The sequence below is a fragment of the Primulina huaijiensis genome, chromosome 16 (genome assembly GCF_012295235.1).
Source record: "Primulina huaijiensis isolate GDHJ02 chromosome 16, ASM1229523v2, whole genome shotgun sequence".
Lineage (NCBI taxonomy): Eukaryota > Viridiplantae > Streptophyta > Magnoliopsida > Lamiales > Gesneriaceae > Primulina > Primulina huaijiensis.
Window position 1 is genome coordinate 16,901,336 of NC_133321.1, and position 22,890 is coordinate 16,924,225.

General features: G+C 33.2%; 2 protein-coding genes across 2 annotated transcripts; one reads left to right on the top strand and one right to left on the bottom strand.

Moving 5' to 3' along the window:
• Window positions 1–7,543: 7,543 nt before the first annotated feature.
• On the top strand, window positions 7,544–19,333 carry LOC140961626 (putative 1-phosphatidylinositol-3-phosphate 5-kinase FAB1D). Its single transcript, XM_073420270.1, has 14 exons — window positions 7,544–7,780; window positions 8,578–8,751; window positions 10,634–10,890; window positions 10,968–11,001; window positions 11,129–11,767; window positions 12,524–12,668; window positions 12,749–13,090; window positions 13,512–14,342; window positions 14,874–15,208; window positions 15,505–15,631; window positions 15,728–15,883; window positions 16,723–18,153; window positions 18,285–18,548; window positions 18,635–19,333. The coding sequence occupies exons 3-14, from the start codon at window positions 10,830–10,832 to the stop codon at window positions 18,992–18,994; spliced, it is 4,725 nt and encodes a 1,574-aa protein (XP_073276371.1). The 5' UTR covers window positions 7,544–7,780; window positions 8,578–8,751; window positions 10,634–10,829; the 3' UTR covers window positions 18,995–19,333.
• A 355-nt stretch (window positions 19,334–19,688) lies between these two features.
• Window positions 19,689–22,462, bottom strand: LOC140960674 (probable arabinosyltransferase ARAD1). The gene is made up of 3 exons (XM_073418913.1): window positions 21,742–22,462; window positions 20,791–21,047; window positions 19,689–20,517 (listed from the first exon to the last, which is right to left on the bottom strand). Exons 1-3 carry the CDS (start codon window positions 22,346–22,348, stop codon window positions 19,966–19,968), a joined length of 1,416 nt encoding a protein of 471 aa, XP_073275014.1. The 5' UTR covers window positions 22,349–22,462; the 3' UTR covers window positions 19,689–19,965.
• Between the last annotated feature and the right edge of the window lie 428 nt (window positions 22,463–22,890).

Sequence of the window (22,890 nt, forward strand, 5' to 3'; positions counted from 1 at the left end):
TTCTACAATTAATGAGTTAGATTTGGTCACATAAAGTCAGATCAATGTTGTAATATATGATCAAATTTTGGTCGCCGATCTGACAGAAATAGTAAAGTTAGAATCGTATTTTTTTTTTGACGTCAAGTTATACTTTTAATAACTGCACCGATAATAGGGATAGCTTTAAAAAGAGCTTACAAATCACTTTTCCAACACCACCTTCTTCTCAATGAAAATATGTCATTATAGTTATAAACATGTTATATTTTTCGACATTTTGATTCATTTTTTTAAATTCCAAGCGCTCGATAGCTCGTCTAGTTGTTATTTATCCTTGTAGAGAAGGGATCCAAACATATATCAGTTTTTGAAGAGTACGATGAAATTGAATTTGAGGAAGCAAACCATGAAGCCATATTGCCATTGTGTACAAAAAGTGAGGGATGATAGTTGTAATGCTGGAAGTGGCAATTAAAAGTTAAAACAAAATGGGAGGCTACCAGAACAAAATCTTGAATTCTCTCTTTTCTACTTTTTCTTTGAGTTACATAATTCATTTCACTTTTGGCCTCTGGGGCTAGCATTATATGTTATTTTCCCTCTTTGGAAGGTAAAATAGATGCCATTTTTGAATAGAAATTGATTGATTTAATATTTTACATAGAGGAACAAACATCACTTTTGGCAGCTAACATTTGTCTATCTTTATCGGGAAAACTTGAAGACAACTCGAACTATTATCGAGTCAATTTTTAGACGTTGGATTTGTTGCACAGTATATCGAACGATAAAGTACATTAAACTTTCGTAAAAGTCAGTTAACTAAAAGGTGAAGAAAACACAGTAGAACAAAGATTAAAGTAAATCAAAACGAGGCATGTACGAAGTATAGTGTCCTTAAAACAGATTCGTCTCTTCATGTATGTGGTTTGAGGATCGTCTTGGACGTCTGTTTCCCAGGATACAATGGAACAACCAGCAGTGACTTAGCACGAGGCACTACTACGGCGAACTGAAAGCGTACCTTTACTTTATCATCGAAATTTAACGGAGACCAAATGGAAAGCTAACAATATGAAATGCAAGAGAATACTTGAAAGAAATAAGATTTTCATGTATATGAAAGAGGAAATGAACACACTATTTATAAGCCCCAAAATGCAGATCAAGAGTCATGCAAGATTAATTAACCATTAACTCAAGAATATGAAAAGACAAAAGTCTTCAATTAACTCAAGAATGTAAAAAACCAAAAGACACTCACATATTCATGAGACATAATTTTTATTCAAACTCTAAATTTAATTCAAATTTCCAACATGATTCTTACAAGAAATGTTGCATAGTTTTTGTAAGTACTATTCTATGATATCAAATTTTTTTTTTTAATTAAAAAAACCCATCAATAATTCGAAATTCCTTTCCCTTTTCAATCTTTTTTTTTTCATAAATATAGTAATCCCAAGCCCAATCTTGAAATAATTCTACACACGTGTACTCAAATTCTCTATGGCTGACTAGTCATTCGATTGATCACATCAAAAAAAATAGGTAAAATACGACATCCAACCCAATGTGTACAATGCCTGTGTGGGAATGTTTGAAAAGATTTTTCAATGTTTTTACATATGATTAATATTCCTATAGCGACGCTTCAACTTACTCCGATGATCGGATTTGATTCAAAATCTCAATAATATTATTAATAATTGGAAATGATTGGAGTTTAAAAAAATTGAGATAAATTTAATCATTTTAAATAATATAATAGGATTTCCCGTTTCGAGTTTGGTTTGGTTTGATTTACAACTTTATAAAACAAGTCGCACTGTAATAATTCGATTTTTTTTTTCCTTCATAAATAGAAATAATATGGTATTGCTCAACTCTAATGATAATACCACATGCTAATAAGATAGTCCATCTATTATTTGTATTTTATTTTCATGTTTACTCTTGAATATTGGTGTCAAATGATTGAAACATCTATTATTTGGTATGCATGACTATGCACCAAAGATCTTGACTCATATCCAATACAAAAAAAAAACATTTATTTTTTAAATTTAAGAAAGAGATAATTTTTTTTTTGTTGAAATAAACTCGCTCCATTAAAAGTTAAAACAAACTTCAGTGAAAGAAGGGGAAAAAATCAGAAAATAAAAATTGGGTCGGTTTTCTAATAATTTGTTGTCCGAACCAATGCCACGAAATTGTTAGGCCCAAACGGGTTTGACTCAAACTCAAACAAAAGTGTGTGAAAGCCAAATTTAGACAGAATCTACGAAAAAGATGAACTTTTCAAAATTTGAATTCATGAAAGTGACACAAATAAAAGTGTGGATATAATTGAAAGCTAAATAGATATTTCTTGCCGCTAAAGTAAGATAGACCCCACACGATGATATGTTTCTTCTTTCTTTTTTCCTATTTAATTTTTTATAATAATGAACTAAAGATCATTCAACCTACATAGGGATTGAGTTTCTATCTATCGATAGTTGGTTTGACTGTTTGTGATCGAACAAAAGAAGAATAAGATATTTGGTTAAACATCACAGCTAACGCAATAGTATGTAAACTATGCTAGTTATACAAACTTCATTGAACAAACTCGATGCAACATTATCGTCTGAAAAAAATGTTGATAGAGAGAATCGAATTTATGATCATTAGTTAGCGATCATCTATTCCACCAACTCGAACACCCCTCACGAGTAAAGTTATGTTTCTTTTGTTTATATGCAAGTTGGGTATATCTATAAGATAATTATTCTCTCATGTATTCATTTTCCTACAATAAATATTGATTTTTGCATGAGTCTTCAATTCTTGGATTTGTTCAAGAAAAATGAAATAGTTGTTAGTTGTCTCACATCGGTTGGATAAATAATCTGAGAGTTGCATATATGGACTTGGACAATCCTCCCCCTTGAGTTAGCTTTTGGAGTTGAGTTAGGTCCAAGTTCCAATCTTAACATGGTATCAGAGTACAAGTTCCACCGTTATGTGTTGGACCATCTGTTTTGCTCATATATTTAGGTCATTTGTAAAATTCACGCTCCATATGTTCATTCATGAGTGTAAGGGGGGTGTGTTAGTTGTTCCATATCGGTTGGATAAATTAACCTGGGAGTTGCATACATGGACTTGGACAATCTTCCCTCCTTGAGCTAGTTTTTGGATTAAGTTAGGTCCAAATTCCAACTTTAACAAAGGGGTGTGTTGATAATTAATTATTCCCCATTAATATTATTTGAAAATAAAATACATAGACCGCTATGAATATGACATATTGGCGAAATTATACACCAACTTGTTTATCGTATGGAGCCATCAATTATTTAATCGTTGAATGTAAAATGGGTAACTACTATATCCTAAATTGCTCTTCTGTCCAAAATTTTGAATTAATGGTTCATTAACTACAATTGGTTTGAGAACCGCCATTATTTTATTTCTTTGTTTTTTGTTTATTAAATAAATTTTATATATATTTATATTCATTAATTATTGAAAAATGTCAAAATTTCAATTTATCATGTTATTTTAAATTTAATTAACTAAACCGAACATACTCATTATTTATTCAGTATCACTCTACATCTAGCTTAAATATTTTAATAATCATAATATTATTTATTTGTATACAAGGCATTTCGCACATATGGAATTAACGTGTTTTCAAATTACTTTCATGTTACAATGGTCCAAGTTTTATTTGAAAATAACGATTTTTTATTTTCAAATTTGCTTCTAATATTATATAATTTTTTAAATAAATATGTGAATGTGCTGTTTAATTTGGAGTTTCTTTTTTAAATAATAAAAATTAATTTCCATTTTAAAATAATTAATAGTCAATAATTAAATACCTGAAAATTGGATCATTACAAAAAGATAATTGGAAAAAATATAAGTTATGTTTGGATTGATTTGATTTGGAGGAAAATGTTTCATATATACAAAAAAAATCTAATGAGACCGTATCGTTTATAAACATACATAAATATTATTAATTTTTTTAAGAAAATAATTACGAAAACATTAAAAATTATAATTTGCATAAATAATTTGGAAAAAAATTTAAATTTGGAATGTTGGAGAGATTTTTGAATTATAATTTTTTTAATTAATTTTTTGATGAAGGAGTGATATATTAGATATATAAAAATGTTAAGGAGATAGTTGTTATTTTCACATTTCTTTGATAACTGTGATAAACTTTAAGGAAGTATAATATTGCTAAAACTTTTAAATATCATATATTATAAATTAATTATAATTCAAGTTACCCGACCACTTCAAAATTTCGTCAATTTGATTGTTATTTTAATTCATGTTCACATATAATTTTCGCACCAATCGATTTTTATCAACCTGCCGGGTACTTTTATTTATTATTATTTAGTTTGAATTATGAAATATTAAAATAAATATGGAAAAAATACATACATAAAAAGNCAAATTGTTCGGTTTGTGTTTTTTTTTAAAAAAAAATTAGTTAAACATGAAAATTACTTCTTGACCAAAAATATTTAAAATGAAATTAAGGCTAATTTAAAGGGGGAATAATACTAACTAGGCAAGATATTTTATTTCGCATCTGCCAATTTTGACTTGCCAACTATAATTCTTTTACTTGTTTAAAACCCAAAAAAGCTTTTTTTTTTTAAAAAAAATTCCAACTACTTTACTTAAATCTTCTAAATATTAATCCACCTTAATTCCGACATTATAAGTTTAGGGGTCGTCCGACCCCACCAACAAACCTTAATTCCGACAAATAAAATAAAATAAAAAATCAAAGAATTTGAATTTAAATCATTCCCCAATCGAGTCAACAAATAAACAATCAAATTGATTTATCTTTAAGAAAAAGAATTTTAGAGAGCTATAATATCGGGAAATTATAAATTATAATGCATTTACTATGGTGATTAACATGAGATAAGACTATTAATTTCAATTAATCTAATGTTTATTTATATTTAAAAAATCTTAAAATCAAAAGCTAGGGAATAATTAGATTCAAACATGATTTTTAGTCTTTAATTTCAGTAAATATAATAATCTATGGTCGTATAAATTGTAAGAAAATGGAAAAAAAAACTCATAATTTATTAATATACCATTCCCTTCTATCATTATTAAAAGGTAAAATTGGGAATTTTTGTTTAACCATAATTATAATCATAATCTTAATAAATTAAACTAAATATATTATTATTTATCCGTAGCCACTTTATATAATATCCGATTGTTTTACTAATCACCCAATAAATTATCTCTCACAAAAGTTTTAACTAGGAAATCCGGTTAAGTATTGAGCCCCTTCTTCTCAAACGGAAAGCTTGCATTTTTTGTTTTTAAAAAATTTATTTTTTGACGATTTCGATATTTTATATTTTTCAGTTCCAATTTTAGTCAAATATCTTTTAATTTTTTGATAATTTTAATCATTTTTCATTGAGAATAATGATGTGACGTCGCGTATGTCAATATCATGAAAGTGTCTCACCAACATCTAGTTAAGATAAGGAATAAAACTGTCAAAATAAAAAAAATACAAAGACAACGGACTTAGCCTGAAATCTAAAAATATAAAATACAAAATCCGTAAAAAGTAAAAAAATACATAACAAAAACTTAATTTGCCCTCTTAAAAATACAGTAAAATATTGTAGTATTCACAATTTATATTTTTTGAATAAAAAATAATTAAAAGGGACTAATTCCTTATTACATAAAATATATATGGGTTGCTAAATTTAAATATTTCGACAGCTTTCTTATATCACTAGATTTTTATCCGATCTTCTTATCCATAAAAATGGTTTCTTGTATATGAAGCTAGGAATCCCTCTGTTTTCTCCTTTCTTTTATTCACCGCCAACAAGCTACAATAATGGATTATCATAATTTAAAAAAATTCCAAATTGTAAACAATTCTTTATTTTTTTAATTCACGACTTATTTGATTTTTACGGACTCGACATGGATAATACTAAAAAAAAATAAGAAAAATATTTCTGACTTGAGCGTCGGAGTGTTTACGTCGGACAAACCCCGACGCCTCTGACGTTTGTTTTGTGACGCAGGTGATAACCAGGGGCGGAGGCACACTCTTGAACATCCGGGCCAATTTTTTTTAAAAAAAATTTATATGTAAATTTTATATAATTTTGGAATAATATGATATTAGCTCGGATAGATCAATTTAAAATATTAAAAGATTGTAAAGTTTAAAATTCTAGCCCGGGCAGAGCCATATTTCTGGTTCCGCCACTGGTGATAACCCACAAAGATTTCTCTCCACCAGCTACTTGGACCCATTTATGAGCTAGCTAGAATATCTTTTTACGATTACTTGAATCCGTTTACGAACCTGCAGAGTAATTCGGATAATCATAATTTTTGGCTACATCAATATATATATTTTTGTTTACTAATTTTAGATGTTTAATTAATGAATAGGTTTCTCGTGTTAACGATTTCACATATCTATTTTTTTGAGACGAGTTGAATATATCTAAATAGAATAACAATTAATATTTTTAATATAAAAATTAATAATTTTTAATGAGTCGATAAAAAATCTATATTATAAAATTGACTCTAGATACAATTTAACAAGAATTTTTCTATTAATTAATTATATTTTATTCGACATAGTGTTGTCAACTCAATCAGACAAAGTAACTTAATATTAATACTTTATTGTTTTGGGTTGATTTACTATTGGTGCATCATGTTTTTACCCAAAAATTTTTGGTACATCTGATTCACCAATATCCCAATTATGTCAATATTTACAATAATAAATAATGATTTTAATATAAAAAATAATATTTTTTTTTTATAGATGACATCAAAGAAACATCATATGAAAACTCGTTACTTGAATATATCACAATTTTGTTTTTTTTTTTTATTTGGTCTTAATTTCAATCTCGTCGGTACGATGTAGACTGCGCATTGTGTGTATCCGAGGTATATAATTTTCTTCAAAAGAAATGTAAATCGATTGACTAAATTTGGTGTTTTTTTTAAATAAATAATTGACTATAATAATATAAAAAAAAGAAGACAAAAAATTGAAAACAAATCATAAGTAAAATTATCATAATCAAAAAAAAAATTTTTTCTTCAAAAATATGTATAAACGGTGTCACATTATCTATATTTATAATAAAAATAATACTTACATAAAATTATGAATCGAGAATATTCGTCTTATAAAATTAACTCGTGAAGCAGTTTTATAAGAGTTATCATGTTTTTGCAAATGCTGGAACTAAATGTATATACACATATAAATTATATCACTAACAAAGAAATATATGTACACAATTTTGATGTGTTATCCATCAATTGTTATATTTTTGTGTTAACCACTGAAATAATATTAATATGTTAGACGTGATTTAGCATATAAAAATTGTCTGTATATACATTAGATGAATATCACATCAATGATTGACCCAAAGGCGAGCGAGATCGTTTGCAGCAACATATCGATATTTTATANGTTAAACACAATACGTGGGCTCCAGTGGAGAAAACTTAATTGCTTCTTTTTCATTCCTTCTCCACAAAAACTTTTTTCTTTCATTTTATTCAACTCATTCATCTCTTCGACTCTTCCATACCTTTTTTGGTGACTTCAATTCTATAATCCAAGATTTTCAGATTTCTACCTTTTGGAGCTAGAGATATCATCTGGGATTCAAGATTGGTAATACTATGTGGTGGAAGTTCCAGATTGTGATTACTTGTTAATCGGATTTACTCGGCAGTAAGTGTATTGTGAATAATTTTTTTTGGGTTCTTGAAATAATTATTTGAAAAATCCCAATATTATTATGGAATCAGATTCACGGTTGGATGGTTTTGATGTTGTTTTGTTCCAGATGGATTTATGTGATTTACCTTTCTTGAAAATTACGATTAACGATTATCGGGTGCTACATTGACTTGACAGTCACAATCAACCCGCTCATAAATTCTTGGAGGTTTTGGTTGTTGGTTCTTGTTTTTTACTTTGCATTTCAAAGATTTTGACTTTCTCAATTGGGAATTCGAAGCTGAGCCCCTTGAAATTTGAAATTTCATCTTTTAACTTGTTGGTGCGGTAATTAGTCTGTCTTGGTAATTTACGTTCTTGGATTCACATGTTTATCTTTCGTTTGCCCTGTGAAGTTTGACGACGGGATTGTTAAAGAGTTATTTTCTTTGTCTGTATATTGAAACTGAAAATCTTTAATTTGGAACCACGATACGAATTGTCTCTTGTTAACTCGTATTATATTGAATTAAACTGTTTTAATCCTCAAGAATGATCGTGTATAGCTGTCTCTATGAATTTTCAGGACACAACTTGTATTCTTTTTGTTGCTAAACGCATTTTGGTTGTTCCTCTGTATTTGATCAGCGAATTGAGTATGCATAAGTTTTAATTAATTTCTTGCAAATTCTTGGAATTTTATGTTGTTGCGTATCTCTGTCTACTGTTCTATTTGGGATCTTGAGTTTTTGTCCATCTTTCCACCGAATTAGATTGTATTTCTGAATTTTTTTAGTCGGCATATTCAGGTTGACAGGATTTGTGGCGCACATTTGCCAAAAGTCAAGTAATTGCACTGACCGCGAATGCGAATTCTAATTGTGCACACTTTATCCAATTCTGCAAGTTCTGGGTGAACAAAGCTACAAGAATCCAGAAAATCGAGAGCTCTCAAGAAATGTGTAACACCCCAAATATTTAAGGTACTTATAAATAAATTAAGATTAGATTTTAAACGTAAGTTATAAGTATATAAATAGGTATGTAATATACTTGACGAGAAAAGTAATTCTAGAAAATTATTATTTAGCATAAATGACTTAAAAATGAAAAAAAAGCCAAAATAAATACTCAAGTATACTACATCTCATACATGCAAAAATATACTAAATTAATAAATAGAATAAGCACTTGTGAAAATCATTGAAGTGTCTAACTATTATATTAATTGATGAAATATGTCTATTATTAAATAATTTTAATAGCAAATAGGTGCCACCAAATTAGGCCAACAATTGGTTATGTGTAGTGACTCACCCTATCTCACTTTGCCTATAAAGAGGCCTCTCATCAGAAAAAAAAACCTCTGAAATTCGTGGCTTTAAAGAGAAAATGAGTGAGGAATTAGAACAGAATAAGAGGGATAAAATAAGAAGAAATGGTGGAAAAATAGCAAATCACCTTCAAAAATTCCAAAATTTTTCACAAAACTCTTATTTTACAAAACAACCAACGTGTATAGAAGGTGTAGCAAAGTCATCAATCAATTTTTCCCAGAAAATCAACATTCGCGAATAAAAGTTTTTTGAAAAATTCTAGAAACTTGTTTTTAAGATACCTACTTCAGCCTATATTATTTCATCTTCTCGAACAATTTTCACTGCAATTTTTAAATAAAAAGTGTTCAAAATATTTTCTAGTTTAAATATATGTCAGCCGATCATCTTTCTAGTTGCTAGAAGTACAGTTTTTGGTCAGAAACAAGCTTGATTACCATTTTAGTTTTTCAAAAGCTGTTATTGATCTGGTCCGAATTTGAAAAAGAGTAAAATATAAAAGTTGTACATTGTTCGAAACCAAATTGGTCGGAAAAATCCTAGCCGCGCGTGATCACCGGAGCAGCCACATGCATTGGCCAGAATCCGATTTTCACCTTTACCGATAAATTTTCGACATGATTCCAGCCATCTGGTGAAGTTTCGTATTTTTTGGACATGTCTTGATTTAATATGAATTTATAAATTTTTAACCAAAACTATTCGGAACAATTTTTGTACAAAAATGAATTTCAAAATGTTCCAATATCTAATCTTGATCCTACCAATCTTAAGTGACTTAAATTCTATTCATAGCAATATATATTGGCTTGAGCTTATTAACTGGGCGAAATACTAAGTTATCAATGTGAGGTTTCTATCGTGAGTTCGTTACCATATTTCTTTCAATTATGACTCATTTGGCATTTGTCTTGGAATTTACAGTAAATTTTCATAAACTACCGATTCATTCATATACATTGCATCATACTGTGCATTTAACATTTTTTTGATCATATTGTTCTGCATACTTGAATTTCCGAACTGTTGTTCCTGATTGGTTACCGATCAGCTATTGACTGATTGAATAATTGAATGCATGAATGACTAAAGTCCTAGACAACGGTCAATGTACCGGATTTCTAGTCCACTGGACAACAAGACTTTGGTTTGGAAAGTGAGTCAAATGAACATACGGCTTTAACCCTTTCATCTGAACGACTTGAGTTTGGTCCGGAAATGTGAGTTCACATTGGTCCGTAAATGATCGATTGTAAGCATCCTAATTGAGTACGTGAAGAAAAGTGCTACACTGATGTTGGTGGGAGCCAGCTTTTTAGCCCACAATAGTCATTTTAGAGTCCTGAACAGCTGCATTTCATTTGGCAATATATTTTTCATAATGATACATTATTACTATAACATATCATCTCATATTGAATTACTGCACTAAGATATTACTGTTTGATTTGTTATAATATATATAAGCTTAGTTTATTCTCTCACTAATCTATATTTTCTTTATATTTTTTTTAAATTCTAAATACAGGATTTGAGGACTTTTAATAGAAAAGAAATTATGGAAATTGAAATACTGGCTTAGCAAGATCGTGAAATTACGTTTGTCTTTTGTTCGAGATTGTACTGACAGTATTTGAGTTATCTTTTATAAAATCAGGGATTGTACACGCTTTCGCTACTATAAGTTAAATGTGATAATAATATTACAAGTCGGTGCTCGCAAAATGCCATCTATCAGTCCCTCTGGTGCATTAAGAAGCTGTGAAAGTTCTGTATCATGCTGCGGTAACTTCTCGCTCTATAGTTTTTCCATATTATTTGATAATATTTTCTATGCTCTTACTTACATGCTTATTTTGCAGGTGATGTATCAGTTGACGCAAACTTTTCTGATAGGTATGCATTTTACTTTAGTTCAATTAATTATGTCTAAGAAGCATGATAGAGAAAATATTTCGTGTGTAATTTTTGAGAGAATTCAGATGCTCTTAATTTCTTCTAGAGCTTACTTTGTTTTCCTGAGCAGATATATTGAAACAAGCTGCTCCGAAAGTGTTGATATTTCTTCGAAAAGGCATGAGGACAACTCAAATTTACCAGTTAATGGCAAACATGATATTGGAGAAGTTAGCAGAAATATAGCTAGTGCTGAAAGTGGTGAGGTTGGGGAAAGAGCAAATTACACTGTAGAAACAGCCGGTTCTTTAGTTGATGATGGATCTGGGAAGTCACTTTCAGGTGAAGTGGATACTGAATTTTGGCTTCCTCCAGAACCTGAGGACCAGGTGGACGATTTAGTAGGTAGTGTAGCAAATTATGAGGACGATGATGATGAGTGTGGCGATGGTGGGGAATGGGCTAAAACTAGCTCTTTGAGTGGTTTTGGAGAAGAAGGCAGTGGAACTCAAAAATTCAAAGAGGAAAAGCTCAAAGTTTTGAATGATGTTAGGAATGGGAAGTTTAAGGCCCTTGTTAGTCAGCTAATCAAGTCAGTGGATGTTGATTCATGTGGAAATTATTGTGAGAATTGGGTGGATATAGTGACTTCTTTATCATGGGAGGCAGCTGCTTTTGTGAAACCTGCTGCACACAAAGGCACAGCAATGGACCCGGATGGACATGTGAAGATTAAATGCATCGCAACTGGTTCTCGTAATCAAAGGTAACAAGACTACCGTGTCTTTTTCCATATGATCTATGTCTGAAAATCGGCTTTTTGCTTAGAGAGTTGGAGAATCCTATATGTTGACCACTTGCTTGACACTTTAACTTATATTCATCTTATCTCCTCTCGAAATTTTATCTTAGCCTGTAAGGTGTTCCCGTTTATTTTAATTTGTCTCAAGATGGAATTTTTACTTGGTTTATCGTGTGCTAAAGCATTATACGTGAGGAATCTTATCTAGGTCTTTTGCATTTATTAAATAGCATCACCTCGAGTTTCTGTTTTTCTGATTGTTAAAAGGGTCGAGGTTTCACCTTTGTGTTTAGTTACTCCCACGGTCCAAATTTGATATCCATGGTTGAAATGTCCCAGAGTCTTGATAACAGTTCAAAAGGTTTATAATGTACACCTCTACACTGGTAACCCCAAGGATATAGAGGTCTAGACATCAGTTTTAGAAAAATCGTATCTCTGGAAAAAATACAATGTGACTTTATTTATGGACATCGAAATACGAAGAGTTAATAATTTTATATTTCCTGTAAATATTTTAATAATAATTTTATATTTCCTGTAAATATTTTAATCATGGATCATTGTACAAAGTGATTTAACTTATAAACTGATTGTGTGTTGTATGTATCTTCAAAGAAATCCTGGTTTTTTTCTGAATGCAGTAATTTCTAATTTAATGCCAGTAATCTCTTTTGTGAATTATATATTCTGAACGAAAAATTTCTTCACACTCTGTAGCCGAGTAATTAAAGGGTTAGTGTTTAAAAAGCATGCCGCTCACAAACACATGCAAACAAGGTACAAGAACCCAAGACTGCTGTTGATTTACGGGTCACTTGATCTTTCTTCTGGTGGATTGTCATCATTTGATTCAATGCAGCAGGTAAAGCATGAATTTCCTGTTTCAATCCAGAAACTTGATATCTGTATGTATTCCTTTCTGATCGTATATTCATTTCACAGGAAAAGAACAATTTGAAATCCATTGTTGAGATGATAGACATGTACCATCCAAATGTTATTTTAGTCGAAAAGTCAGTCTCTCGTGATATACAAGAGTCTATTCTCGCTAAAGGGATCACATTAGTCTTTGACATGAAGCTCCATCGGCTGGAGAGAGTTGCTCGTTGTATCGGTTCACCTATCTTGTCGTCTGAGGTTACAATTGGCCAAAAATTGAGGCAGTGTGATTCCTTTCATATTGAGAAGTTTGTGGAAGAACTTGCTGTTTCCACAGAGGCTGGGAAAAAACCAAGTAAAACATTAATGTTCCTCGATGGCTCTCCTACTCGCGTTGGATGTACAGTAAGTCTTCTTTCTCTGAAAGGATATTTTTTCCTGGTGTAAGAATTACTTTTGTGGGTATGGCACAAAATTTTCTATTCACTAAATGATATCCTGTTTATAACTTGTGGAAATGAAGATGATAGTGTGTTAGAAAACATGCATGCATTGTATGGAACACTAGGAAAGTGATTAGCCGATTTCTGCTACCTATTTAATTCAATTTTTTCAAACACTAGGGTTTAGATAATACCTGCCAAACTCTAGGAAACTGGCTGTTTCCTGTAGTTTTTTTAACAACATCATCACTCTTTCATTTGTACAAGCTTGCCTCGAATTCTTTTCTGTATGAGTCATGTTATTATTTGAGTATCACCTCATTTTAATAAAAAACCATCTTTTATTAAATGAACTAATAAACTAACAAATTTGCATTGCACAGATTCTGCTGATGGGAGCGAACAGTGATGAATTGAAAAGGATTAAATGTGTGGTCCGATGTGCAGTTGTCATGGCATATCATTTAATCCTTGAGACATCTTTCCTTATAGACCAGAGAGCAATGTTTTCCACGATTTCTCCCTGTGAAGTAGTGGACCTAGCACTCACCAATAATAAATTGATATCTGTTGGCTATGACGAGACCAGCATTTCTTCCCAAAATGAATCTGATGCAAAAGTTGATACATCATCTACTCTTGATATACCTATTTCTGATGGGGTCCAGGGAACGGGGTCTTATAATGCAATCCCACTGTCAAAAGAAAATTCATCATCTTCGTTTGAGCCTTACAGCACGACAACATATCCGGGATTAACTCTTTCAACATCTATTAAAAAAGTCATGGATGACAGCTTTCCTTGTTTCTCTGACTCTTCTCTGAGTACACCCAGTTCACACAATTTCAATGGAAGAAATGAGGTTGGTCAATCTGAAAATGATATTCAGATTGCTATTGATTCAGGCGTGGCTGACCACAGTGATACTAATCTCGAGGCTAGATCTGAGGGGGACAATTTACTTAATCATGAGCAGCCATATATGCTAGAATCTCCAGATGCTCAAAATCTAAGTGATAGTGCTGAAGAGCAAATGAATAACAAGGATGAGATAAGCTCAGTATTGGATTCTGAAAGTATTTTAGTCTTGATGTCCAGTCGCAATGCTTCAAGAGGGACTGTCTGTGAGCAGAGTCATTTTTCTCATATTAAGTTTTACAGAAGTTTTGATGTTCCTCTCGGAAAATTTTTGCGTGATAATTTACTCCGACTGGTTAGTTAAACATTCTAATTTTGATTTCAAGTTTTATTTTTTAGAACTTTATTTGACTTCAAGGTGGCATAGTGGATGCATTTTTTCATTTATGCAATCGTGTTTCACTTAACCTAGAACATGATGCTCTAGATGGATGACATAATTAACCCTTAGCTTCAGAATCTTTCTTGTCATTCTACCAAAATCTGAGGACACGGTCTCATGGATGTGTAATGGTTTTAATAATAAGTTTTAATAAGTGCTATGATTTACTCGCCTAATGACATCAATGGTGGTATTACCCTGCTTTATTGATATTCTCAAAACCTAGTTATTTTTATCCTTTGGTCTATTAAGTTGCTTCTGGACGACAGTATTTGAGGTTGTTTTTCCTTTTGGTTTAACATAACGTTTTACTATTTTGTATTAACTGAAACGTTTTTATTGACAAACTGGTCCCTTGAAATGATCTGCGTGATTTCTTGATTGGCTTTCATAAATCTGTTAGCCTTGATTTTATGGTAAACTGTATAGCATATTTTCTTACAGACACTCCAGTGTAAGACTTGTGGAGAATTCCCTGAGGCTCACTTTTACTACTATGCACACCATAATAAGCAACTTACGATCCAAGTTAGACATCTTCCTGCTGAAAGAAATCTTCCTGGGGAAACTGAAGGGAAGCTTTGGATGTGGAGTCGCTGTGGTCAGTGTAAACTGCATGATGGAAGCTCAAAATCTACAAAAAGGGTGCTGATATCCTCTGATGCACAAGGTTTATCATTCGGAAAGTTTTTGGAGCTCAGTTTTTCGAACCAATCTTCATTCAGTAGTCTATCCAGCTGTGGTCATTCTTTTGATAAAGATTTCATATACTTCTTTGGGTATGGAAAACTCTAACATCGAAAGGTCTAATATTTGTGCTGATTCTTTAGCTTAGTATCATTGTATTTTCATTTCCAAAGAGACATGTTATCTCTAGGTGATTGTCGTGGAGGAGATTGTTGTCTCCTATATGAAGTGTTTTCTCTTTTTATTATTGTCATTATCTTTCCTCTCGGTTTTGAATTCCCCCCCTTTTATGCTACTTTGTATTGTTTCTCAATGATAACCTTTTTAAAAACTAGACATAGCCAATTCTCTTATTTATCATTTTATATTTTTCTGTCATTGTTTGCAGATTAGGCCCAATGGTTGCCATGTTCAAGTACTCTCCAGTTGCAACTTTTTCGGTTTCTCTGCCACCTCAAAAGCTGGAGTTCAGCTGTTCTGTCAGAGGAGAGTTTCTTAATAGAGATTCGGAGGATGTATGAGTGATTATGAAATTAATGCTCTTATATCCTTCCCCACGAATCTGTGATCTGCAATCTTTACTAAAAATTTGTTATATTTCACTCTTTCAGGTGTATTTGAAAGGGATTTCAATGTTCCATGATATTGAAGAGTCTTTGAAGGATATACAAACTCGATATGCTAGGGTAACACTGAATATTCAAGGATCGGGCAAGGAATTTTCTGACATTGTGGAGATGTTGAAGCGGGAAAGATCTCAGTTTGAGGTCATCATCTGCTAATTACATTTTTTTGTTTATCATCTTTTATTATGTGGTATAAGGGCACAAAGAAGTATCGTAATGAAGCATGAAATAAGCCGGTGTCCTATTTATTTTGATATGACAGTGTATACTCACATACAAGTATTTGCATGTAGAAAATGGAAAGTATGAACTCTGATTTGTTTTTCCAAATGTTATTTAGGAACTGATTTTAGTATATATTGGTTTTCGCTCATAACTGCCTCAAGTTTTGTTATGGACTTTTATATTATTAGGGTTTTAAAATATTGGGCCTGATATCGAATCTTGGAAGAATCTAGAAATAGGGGGAGTGATAAATAAAATGTAATGGGGAGGTAGTTTGGGAATTCATTCAGTTAATTTATTAGGTTTGGAGACTAGCGTGTGCTAGGAACTAGCTGTTGCTAGGGAGGGAGTTGAGCTCTCTTGTACATAGGATTGCCTCTGGGAGCTTATATTCTTCTTTATTTTAGTTGATTATTGTTGATATATTAGCATAATTTTGTTGTTGCAACAATTTTCCACGATAAAGGTTGGAATCTGGTCTAGCAAATTGTTGATTGATATCGTGGTATGGTAATATTTTTTTTCTGTTGTAGACGGAAAAGAAAGCAGTGATTTGCTAAGACTTAAATCGTCGTTAACTGTTTTTTTTATCTTTCATATATGATTAAGAAGAGATGAGTTAACACCGAAAATCAAATTCTCAGCTATGTTTTCCAAAACTTTAGTGTTGATCTGTGTTTCTTTGCTATCTTATTGTTTAAAAAGTGTAGCAGGGCCATGATTGTTTTTCCTTGGTCGTGTAAATGTATAATTAGGTCGACATTAAAGAGTCATTAAAGAATGGAAGCGAAGGAGATAATGTTTGTAAATTTCTAAGTTTGAATAGACTACGAATGGAGCTTTTGCTTGAATCATATCTATGGGATCAAAGACTACATGCATTACTCTCATCCGATCTTAAGGTGGAAGATAATGAATCAAGTAAGTTACAATCGACCAAACCGTTACTACAAGAAGATGCAATCGCTGGGGAAGAGTTTGGTACAACTGAGATTGCTGTTGAAAATTCTTTCAGTCCTCTCGAAAATACTTCCGGAGCTGAAAATATGTTTGACATGTGTACTGATTGCAGTGAGTTTCCAATTGAATACATTCCTATTAATGGGCCGGTTGAAGGACCTACCGAACATAATTCATGCTGCATAGACGAATTGGAAGAAAAAGGATCAGCGGTTCCTGATATCTTGGTGAAACCTACTTCCGAAGATTATTTTGATGATGTTAAGAGAAACTCTGGAGAGGATAATTTTGATAAGACAGTATCAATTGCTACTGAAGTTGAGTCCAGTGGTTCTGATGCAAACAGTTCTCTCAAGGGTAACCACAATCTATATGTTTCATCTAACCTAGAAAACGATAGAGGTTGGATATGGGCTCCATTTTCAGACATTCGACGTGAATACATGGAGGATATCCAGAGAGGGTACTTTCCAAGATTTGAATATTTAAACAGCCATGCGGCACAATCTATGGCTCAGAAATTGATTGCTGATGAAGGTTCTCGACTGCACATTCCTCTTGGTAAGGACTATATTGTGACTGAATATGAGGATGAATTGTCAAGCATCATAGCTTGTGCTCTGACATTTTTGAAGGATCGAGATACCGTGTCGGAGGATCTGACAGTGGATGCTCAGAAAGAGAGAGGAATGGGCGCCAAGTTAAGCGGGAGTTCCCAGAGCATGACTCGAACATTCTCTCTGGGTTCTCCTCGTTGGTCTTCATTTGGTTCCTCAGATTCCGACAACATTCTATCTCCACTCGCTATTTCCTCAGAAGATTCACATTCATCAAGTTTTGATGGTTTAGATTTGTTGGATTCGTTATTTTCTTATGGTGCTGGCCACCCACAAGTTTCTTTGGGTTCAGGGAAGAGTCATGGGAAGCGTAAATACTCTGTTATAAGTATATATGCAAGCCAGTTTCGTCAGTTACGAGATCGGTGTTGTCCTTCTGAAATCGGTTATATTGCTTCTCTAAGCCGTTGTAGAAACTGGGATGCCAAAGGCGGGAAGAGTAAATCTTTCTTTGCCAAGACATTAGACGACCGATTGATTATTAAGGAAATTCAGAGGACAGAATTCGATTCTTTCATGAAGTTTGCTCCAAATTACTTCGAGTACATGAACCAGTGCTATGAGCTGGGAAACCAGACCTGTCTTGCTAAAATTCTTGGTATCTATCAGGTGAATGATATTTACTTTAATCCTGGTCCAAGTCATCATCGTTTCATAATCTATTGTAGAGCTATTCATAAACTAACTATTCATTTTTTCTTTTTTTTCCCACTCATTCTTAAAAATCTAAACTATTTCAGGTCGTCATTCGAGCGAAGAATGGTAAGGAGGCCAGGCATGATCTCCTGGTGATGGAGAATCTTTCATTTGGTCGGCATATAGCTAGACAGTATGACCTTAAAGGAGCTTTACATGCTCGATTTACCCCCACTGCCAAATGTTCAGGAGATGTTCTCCTGGATCAGAATTTTGTCAATGATATGAATGTTTCACCTCTCTATGTTAGCGGAAGATCAAAGAGGAATCTGCAGCGGGCTGTGTATAATGACACACATTTTCTCAATGTGAGTTACACATTTTTCCCAACTGCATCTCAATTACTATCATGTACCGTCTATGGGCCTGACCTTATGTTCGATTACTTTTTCAGTCAATCAATGTGATGGACTATTCTCTTCTAGTGGGAGTGGATGGTCAAGGTCGTACACTGGTCTGTGGGATCATCGACTATGTCAGGCAGTATACCTGGGACAAACAAATTGAGAATTGGGTTAAATCTTCACTTGTTGTTCCTAAGAACCATTCGCCGACTGTAATCTCTCCCAAAGAATACAAAAAGAGATTTAGAAAGTTCATTGATACACACTTTCTGAGTGTACCAGATCACTGGTGTTCCCGAAGATCTAAACCTTGCAAACTGTGTGGTCCTGTCGAGGAAAATGGTCTAGGACTTGTGAAATCCCAAAAGAAAGGTACTGACGATGAATTTTCTCATTCAACGGCTCAATAGCAATGGAGAGATCACTCTGGTTTTTGTGAGATCTTCCCATTATGTTATAAACAAAACGTCTTCTTCATATCTTTTTATATTGTATATAATTGATCACAAAATCGTAGGTCCCCTCTCATCCTGCTACTATTTTTCAGCAAAGTTCTGAGGGTGTTTTGCTCTATCCCATGGTAGGTTGCACATATATATTTTTTCTTTGTATTTGTGCAAGCAACGGTAAAAATATCATTGTAACTCAATTTTTTGTTTTTGAATACTTGCCGCAAAATACGATCGTGGATGTATTTCTTGAACTTTGAATATCCATAATCTATTCAAATTCTTTTAGTTTTGATTACTGATTGGATGATTCTATGTGAAGCACCTGGATTTAACATGCGAGTTAAATCTTTGGTTATGAAATTTCAACAGTCACATACCTTATTTTTCTCGGCATGTCTGTCTCTGACAATCTCTCCAAGTAAGGAAACTTTGGCAGCGTATTTACGTAAACTGGGTTAGGTTCTGAAATTATCAAACATCATCGCATCAATCTTGAAGGTTATGTAGGGTCAGAATCCAAGTTTGAACTGTATTATGGCACGGGTTTCGTTTGAAGTAAAGCCTTTCCTTCAATGGGGTTGGCATCATTCATTATCTGCAGCGTGGTCCCTTTGACGTGGTTTTGTTTTCAACTTGGGAAAATTAAACAATCTTAACTTCGAAGACCATTATTATATTTACTTTGAAGCCCAACAAACTTGCACCAGTTGTAACCTACCTGATATTGAAAAGAGATACTGCAGTCATTACATAACTGGATAAATATGCTGTATTTTACAGCAATCAAGACACAAATACATTAGTGTAATTAAGTTTCCGTGAGTTTTTAACAAAAAAATAAACTCATCTGGATGGATAGATAATTAAAACAAAGTATAATTACGATGAAAGATTAAAGAATCGACAAAAATCATACAAATATAAAGTGTTCAAATGCAGTGACAGCGAAGTGGTACTGAAACACCTGGAGGTTTCCTCCTCTCCCGCACAATAGCTTCTTTGATCATCGGCAGTTTTTCATGTACCTTTTTCCAAATGTGATTGACTGCACCATCCAATGGTGTAGGACCTACGCCTCCTGGAAAGCCATTTTCATACTCGAAGATTTGTTGGATCTTAGCCATGTTTTTGCGATACCCATCCTTCTGTTTATCAGAATAATTTCTTAGATGACCCACGAGCCAATTAGGCCTCAAAGCATCACTAACTGCTACAAAAACTGAAAATTCAGAATAATCCACCATCCCTTCGAATGGAAGCTCTATGTTGTCACTAACAATAACTGGTATACAGAGACTCTGGATGGCATCAAAAAGCCTACATGATGTAGGCGTGTCTCCTGCTGGGTGCAAACAGAATTCTGATGTCCTCATTCCCTTTATCGACTGCTCCTTCCCGGTAGCATTGGGAAAGCCTTCTTCTATAACGACTCCAGGTTCATTGATCAGTAAATCCCATAATTTTTCTCGAACAAGTCCACCCTATAGATAACATGTAATGTAACTGATTGATCAGTGTATAAAGCATGATTATCAGGAAAAACAATAGTTGCATTGCAGAGACAATCGTGGATTTAAAAAGAGCAAGGAACAAATGTTCTTAAGACAGATCTTCAAGAAACACGTTGTAGCTCAGCAGATGCATACGATTTACAAAAGTTCAACATATGTTCGGAAAAGTAAAAAAAAAACTAGTCAGGAAGTCATGAAACCACATTTTAGTTCCTGGCAAGTGGCAAAGAAGACATTACTAACCCGATGCCTATGCTTGGCTCCTTTGAAGTAAAGAAGAGTGTGCCTTTTCTGGTTTTCCGATATGTGCAGCCTTGGAAGTAAATAGGAGTATGGCACGATGACATCTTTCAGCAGTGAAACTTGGGTGTGATGTATCATCAAGTCAGATGAGTTCTCGTCGGATGATTTGGAGTCGAGCCTGAACCAGCCGCCAAAATCCACCACAAGGAGAACTGCTGGTGCAATTTCATCCTTGACATGCCACATAGCAACAGGGTCTGCCAAAGAATGCTTCAAGTTTTAACATAACCTGACAATTCAAAGGCTAAAATATAAGCAACTAATGCATGCAGTACACATATCCCAAGTTCCCTAATTAATGAGAATATATCAATGGTTGTCTTAAAAACCTGCAGAACTAGCACAAAAGTTAGACAAATTTCAAGACATTGAAAATTACAATTTTGAGTCATTTAAGTTCTCAAAATTCATGTTCCTACACAATCCAGCTCAAGGACAAACATGAGATAGAAAAACGCTACACATCCACCGATCCACATAAGAACAAAACATGTCTTTATCCATCTAGCTAATTGTTCTATTTCACTTTGTAGTCTTCCATAAAAAATACAAAAGATGATATGTCGAGTAATCATTATAATAGATGTCCAATTTGGCACACGCCATAGTCACTAAACGTAACCTTTTTTTATTCCTGTTCCATTTCTATGAGTGTCTAGCGCATGCCCGCTCGATCTATGCACATTCCAGCTTTGTATTATGTTCGCAAACAACATCTAACAAAGGCTATGGTTCCTATCCTCGTCAGATGATCTTGATACACCCACTTGATAGCTTCAAAAGACTCTAATGGAATCATCATTACTATCGAGCTTTTCAAGCAGCAGCAGGATGAAAAGAAACGAAATGGGGACATCAATAAGATAAATAAAATAACACATTGGTATTTACCGGTGAGAACAAAGACATGATCTCTGCCACCAGACTTCTGCCAAGCCTCTGACTTTCTAACCGTATCAATCACCATTCTTTGCCTCTTATAATCCTCATTCTCCTCAGCCCTCTTTCTAAACACGCCTTTATTAATCACCAGCTGCAATTCAGCACTTAAAGTTGCGAAAAATGGAACGAAGATCACATCAGCTTCCCTGTAATCGAAAACCCTTCTCGCGAAAGACTCTCTTTTCACCTCTTCGGGCGCCAACAAATCCCCCAAGATCCAGTACTCCGCGCTGTACTGTTTGATTATTGGGTTTTGAGGATAAGGAAGATGTTTTTCAAAATCTTTAGGCAAAAGGGTCTTTCTTATTTCTTCATCTACTTCGCTTCCAACCCTTGAATCGGAGTTCAAAACCCAGTATTTTTCTAAGAGGCCATAGTTGAGGGATCTGGGGAGCGGTGAAATGTAGACATTGATGGATTCTTGTTTGGCGGACAGGGTAATTTGGTGATTCGGTAGAGGTGCTGAATTAGTGCTGGAGTTCCAGTAGAAGAAGGCGAGTGAGAGAACGGAGAGGAGAGTGAGAGTCAAGAAGAGGGGTGGAGTTTTTAAAGCCATTGGAGTAGATTTCAGCCTTTGATTTGAGACGATGCGAAAGTGTTTGCATTAATGCCCCCTCGTTATGGTTTGGATTTCGAGTGAAACGCATCCGAATGCAACTCCAAGCTGCAAGGTTTCACGACTGTTACATGAATTTTATTTATATGGATTTTTACTTGAATAATCATGTGTCGTGAGTTGTCTATTAAATTAAGTCCAAAATAAAGTGATCAACTAATGTTTAGAGATATTGGGCTTTAATGTATCTAATAGGTTGTGGGCCTTTAATGTAGAGACATAAATACAATTTCTGTTTTTATGATGGACTAAAACATCATTATCAGAAAATAATCATAAACATTATCTATATATATGGGTCATGATCCTCAAATCTCGCGTTATCACTTTTCCTATTCTCAATTCCATTAAGAAAATAGTTCTGGAGAGAAACTAAAGGATTCTCTCAAGGAAAGAACGCTTAAACCACTTTCTAAAGAATTCAAGATTATGGCTTCAGGTACGCTCCTACTTAAGTTTTTCAGTCAAATTTTTAATGATTT

What these genes read in the sequence shown, in the direction of transcription:
- LOC140961626 (XM_073420270.1), top strand. Translation starts at nt 10,830, where the DNA reads ATGCCATCTATCAGTCCCTCTGGTGCATTAAGAAGCTGTGAAAGTTCT. An exon ending in TTAATAGAGATTCGGAGGAT is followed by an intron (nt 15,632 to 15,727) that starts GTATGAGTGATT and finishes TCACTCTTTCAG; the next exon opens with GTGTATTTGAAAGGGATTTC. An exon ending in ATGACACACATTTTCTCAAT is followed by an intron (nt 18,549 to 18,634) that starts GTGAGTTACACA and finishes TTACTTTTTCAG; the next exon opens with TCAATCAATGTGATGGACTA.
- LOC140960674 (XM_073418913.1), bottom strand. Translation starts at nt 22,348, where the DNA reads ATGGCTTTAAAAACTCCACCCCTCTTCTTGACTCTCACTCTCCTCTCC. An exon ending in TCATGTCTTTGTTCTCACCG is followed by an intron (nt 21,048 to 21,741) that starts GTAAATACCAAT and finishes ATTCTTTGGCAG; the next exon opens with ACCCTGTTGCTATGTGGCAT. An exon ending in GAGCCAAGCATAGGCATCGG is followed by an intron (nt 20,518 to 20,790) that starts GTTAGTAATGTC and finishes TGTTATCTATAG; the next exon opens with GGTGGACTTGTTCGAGAAAA.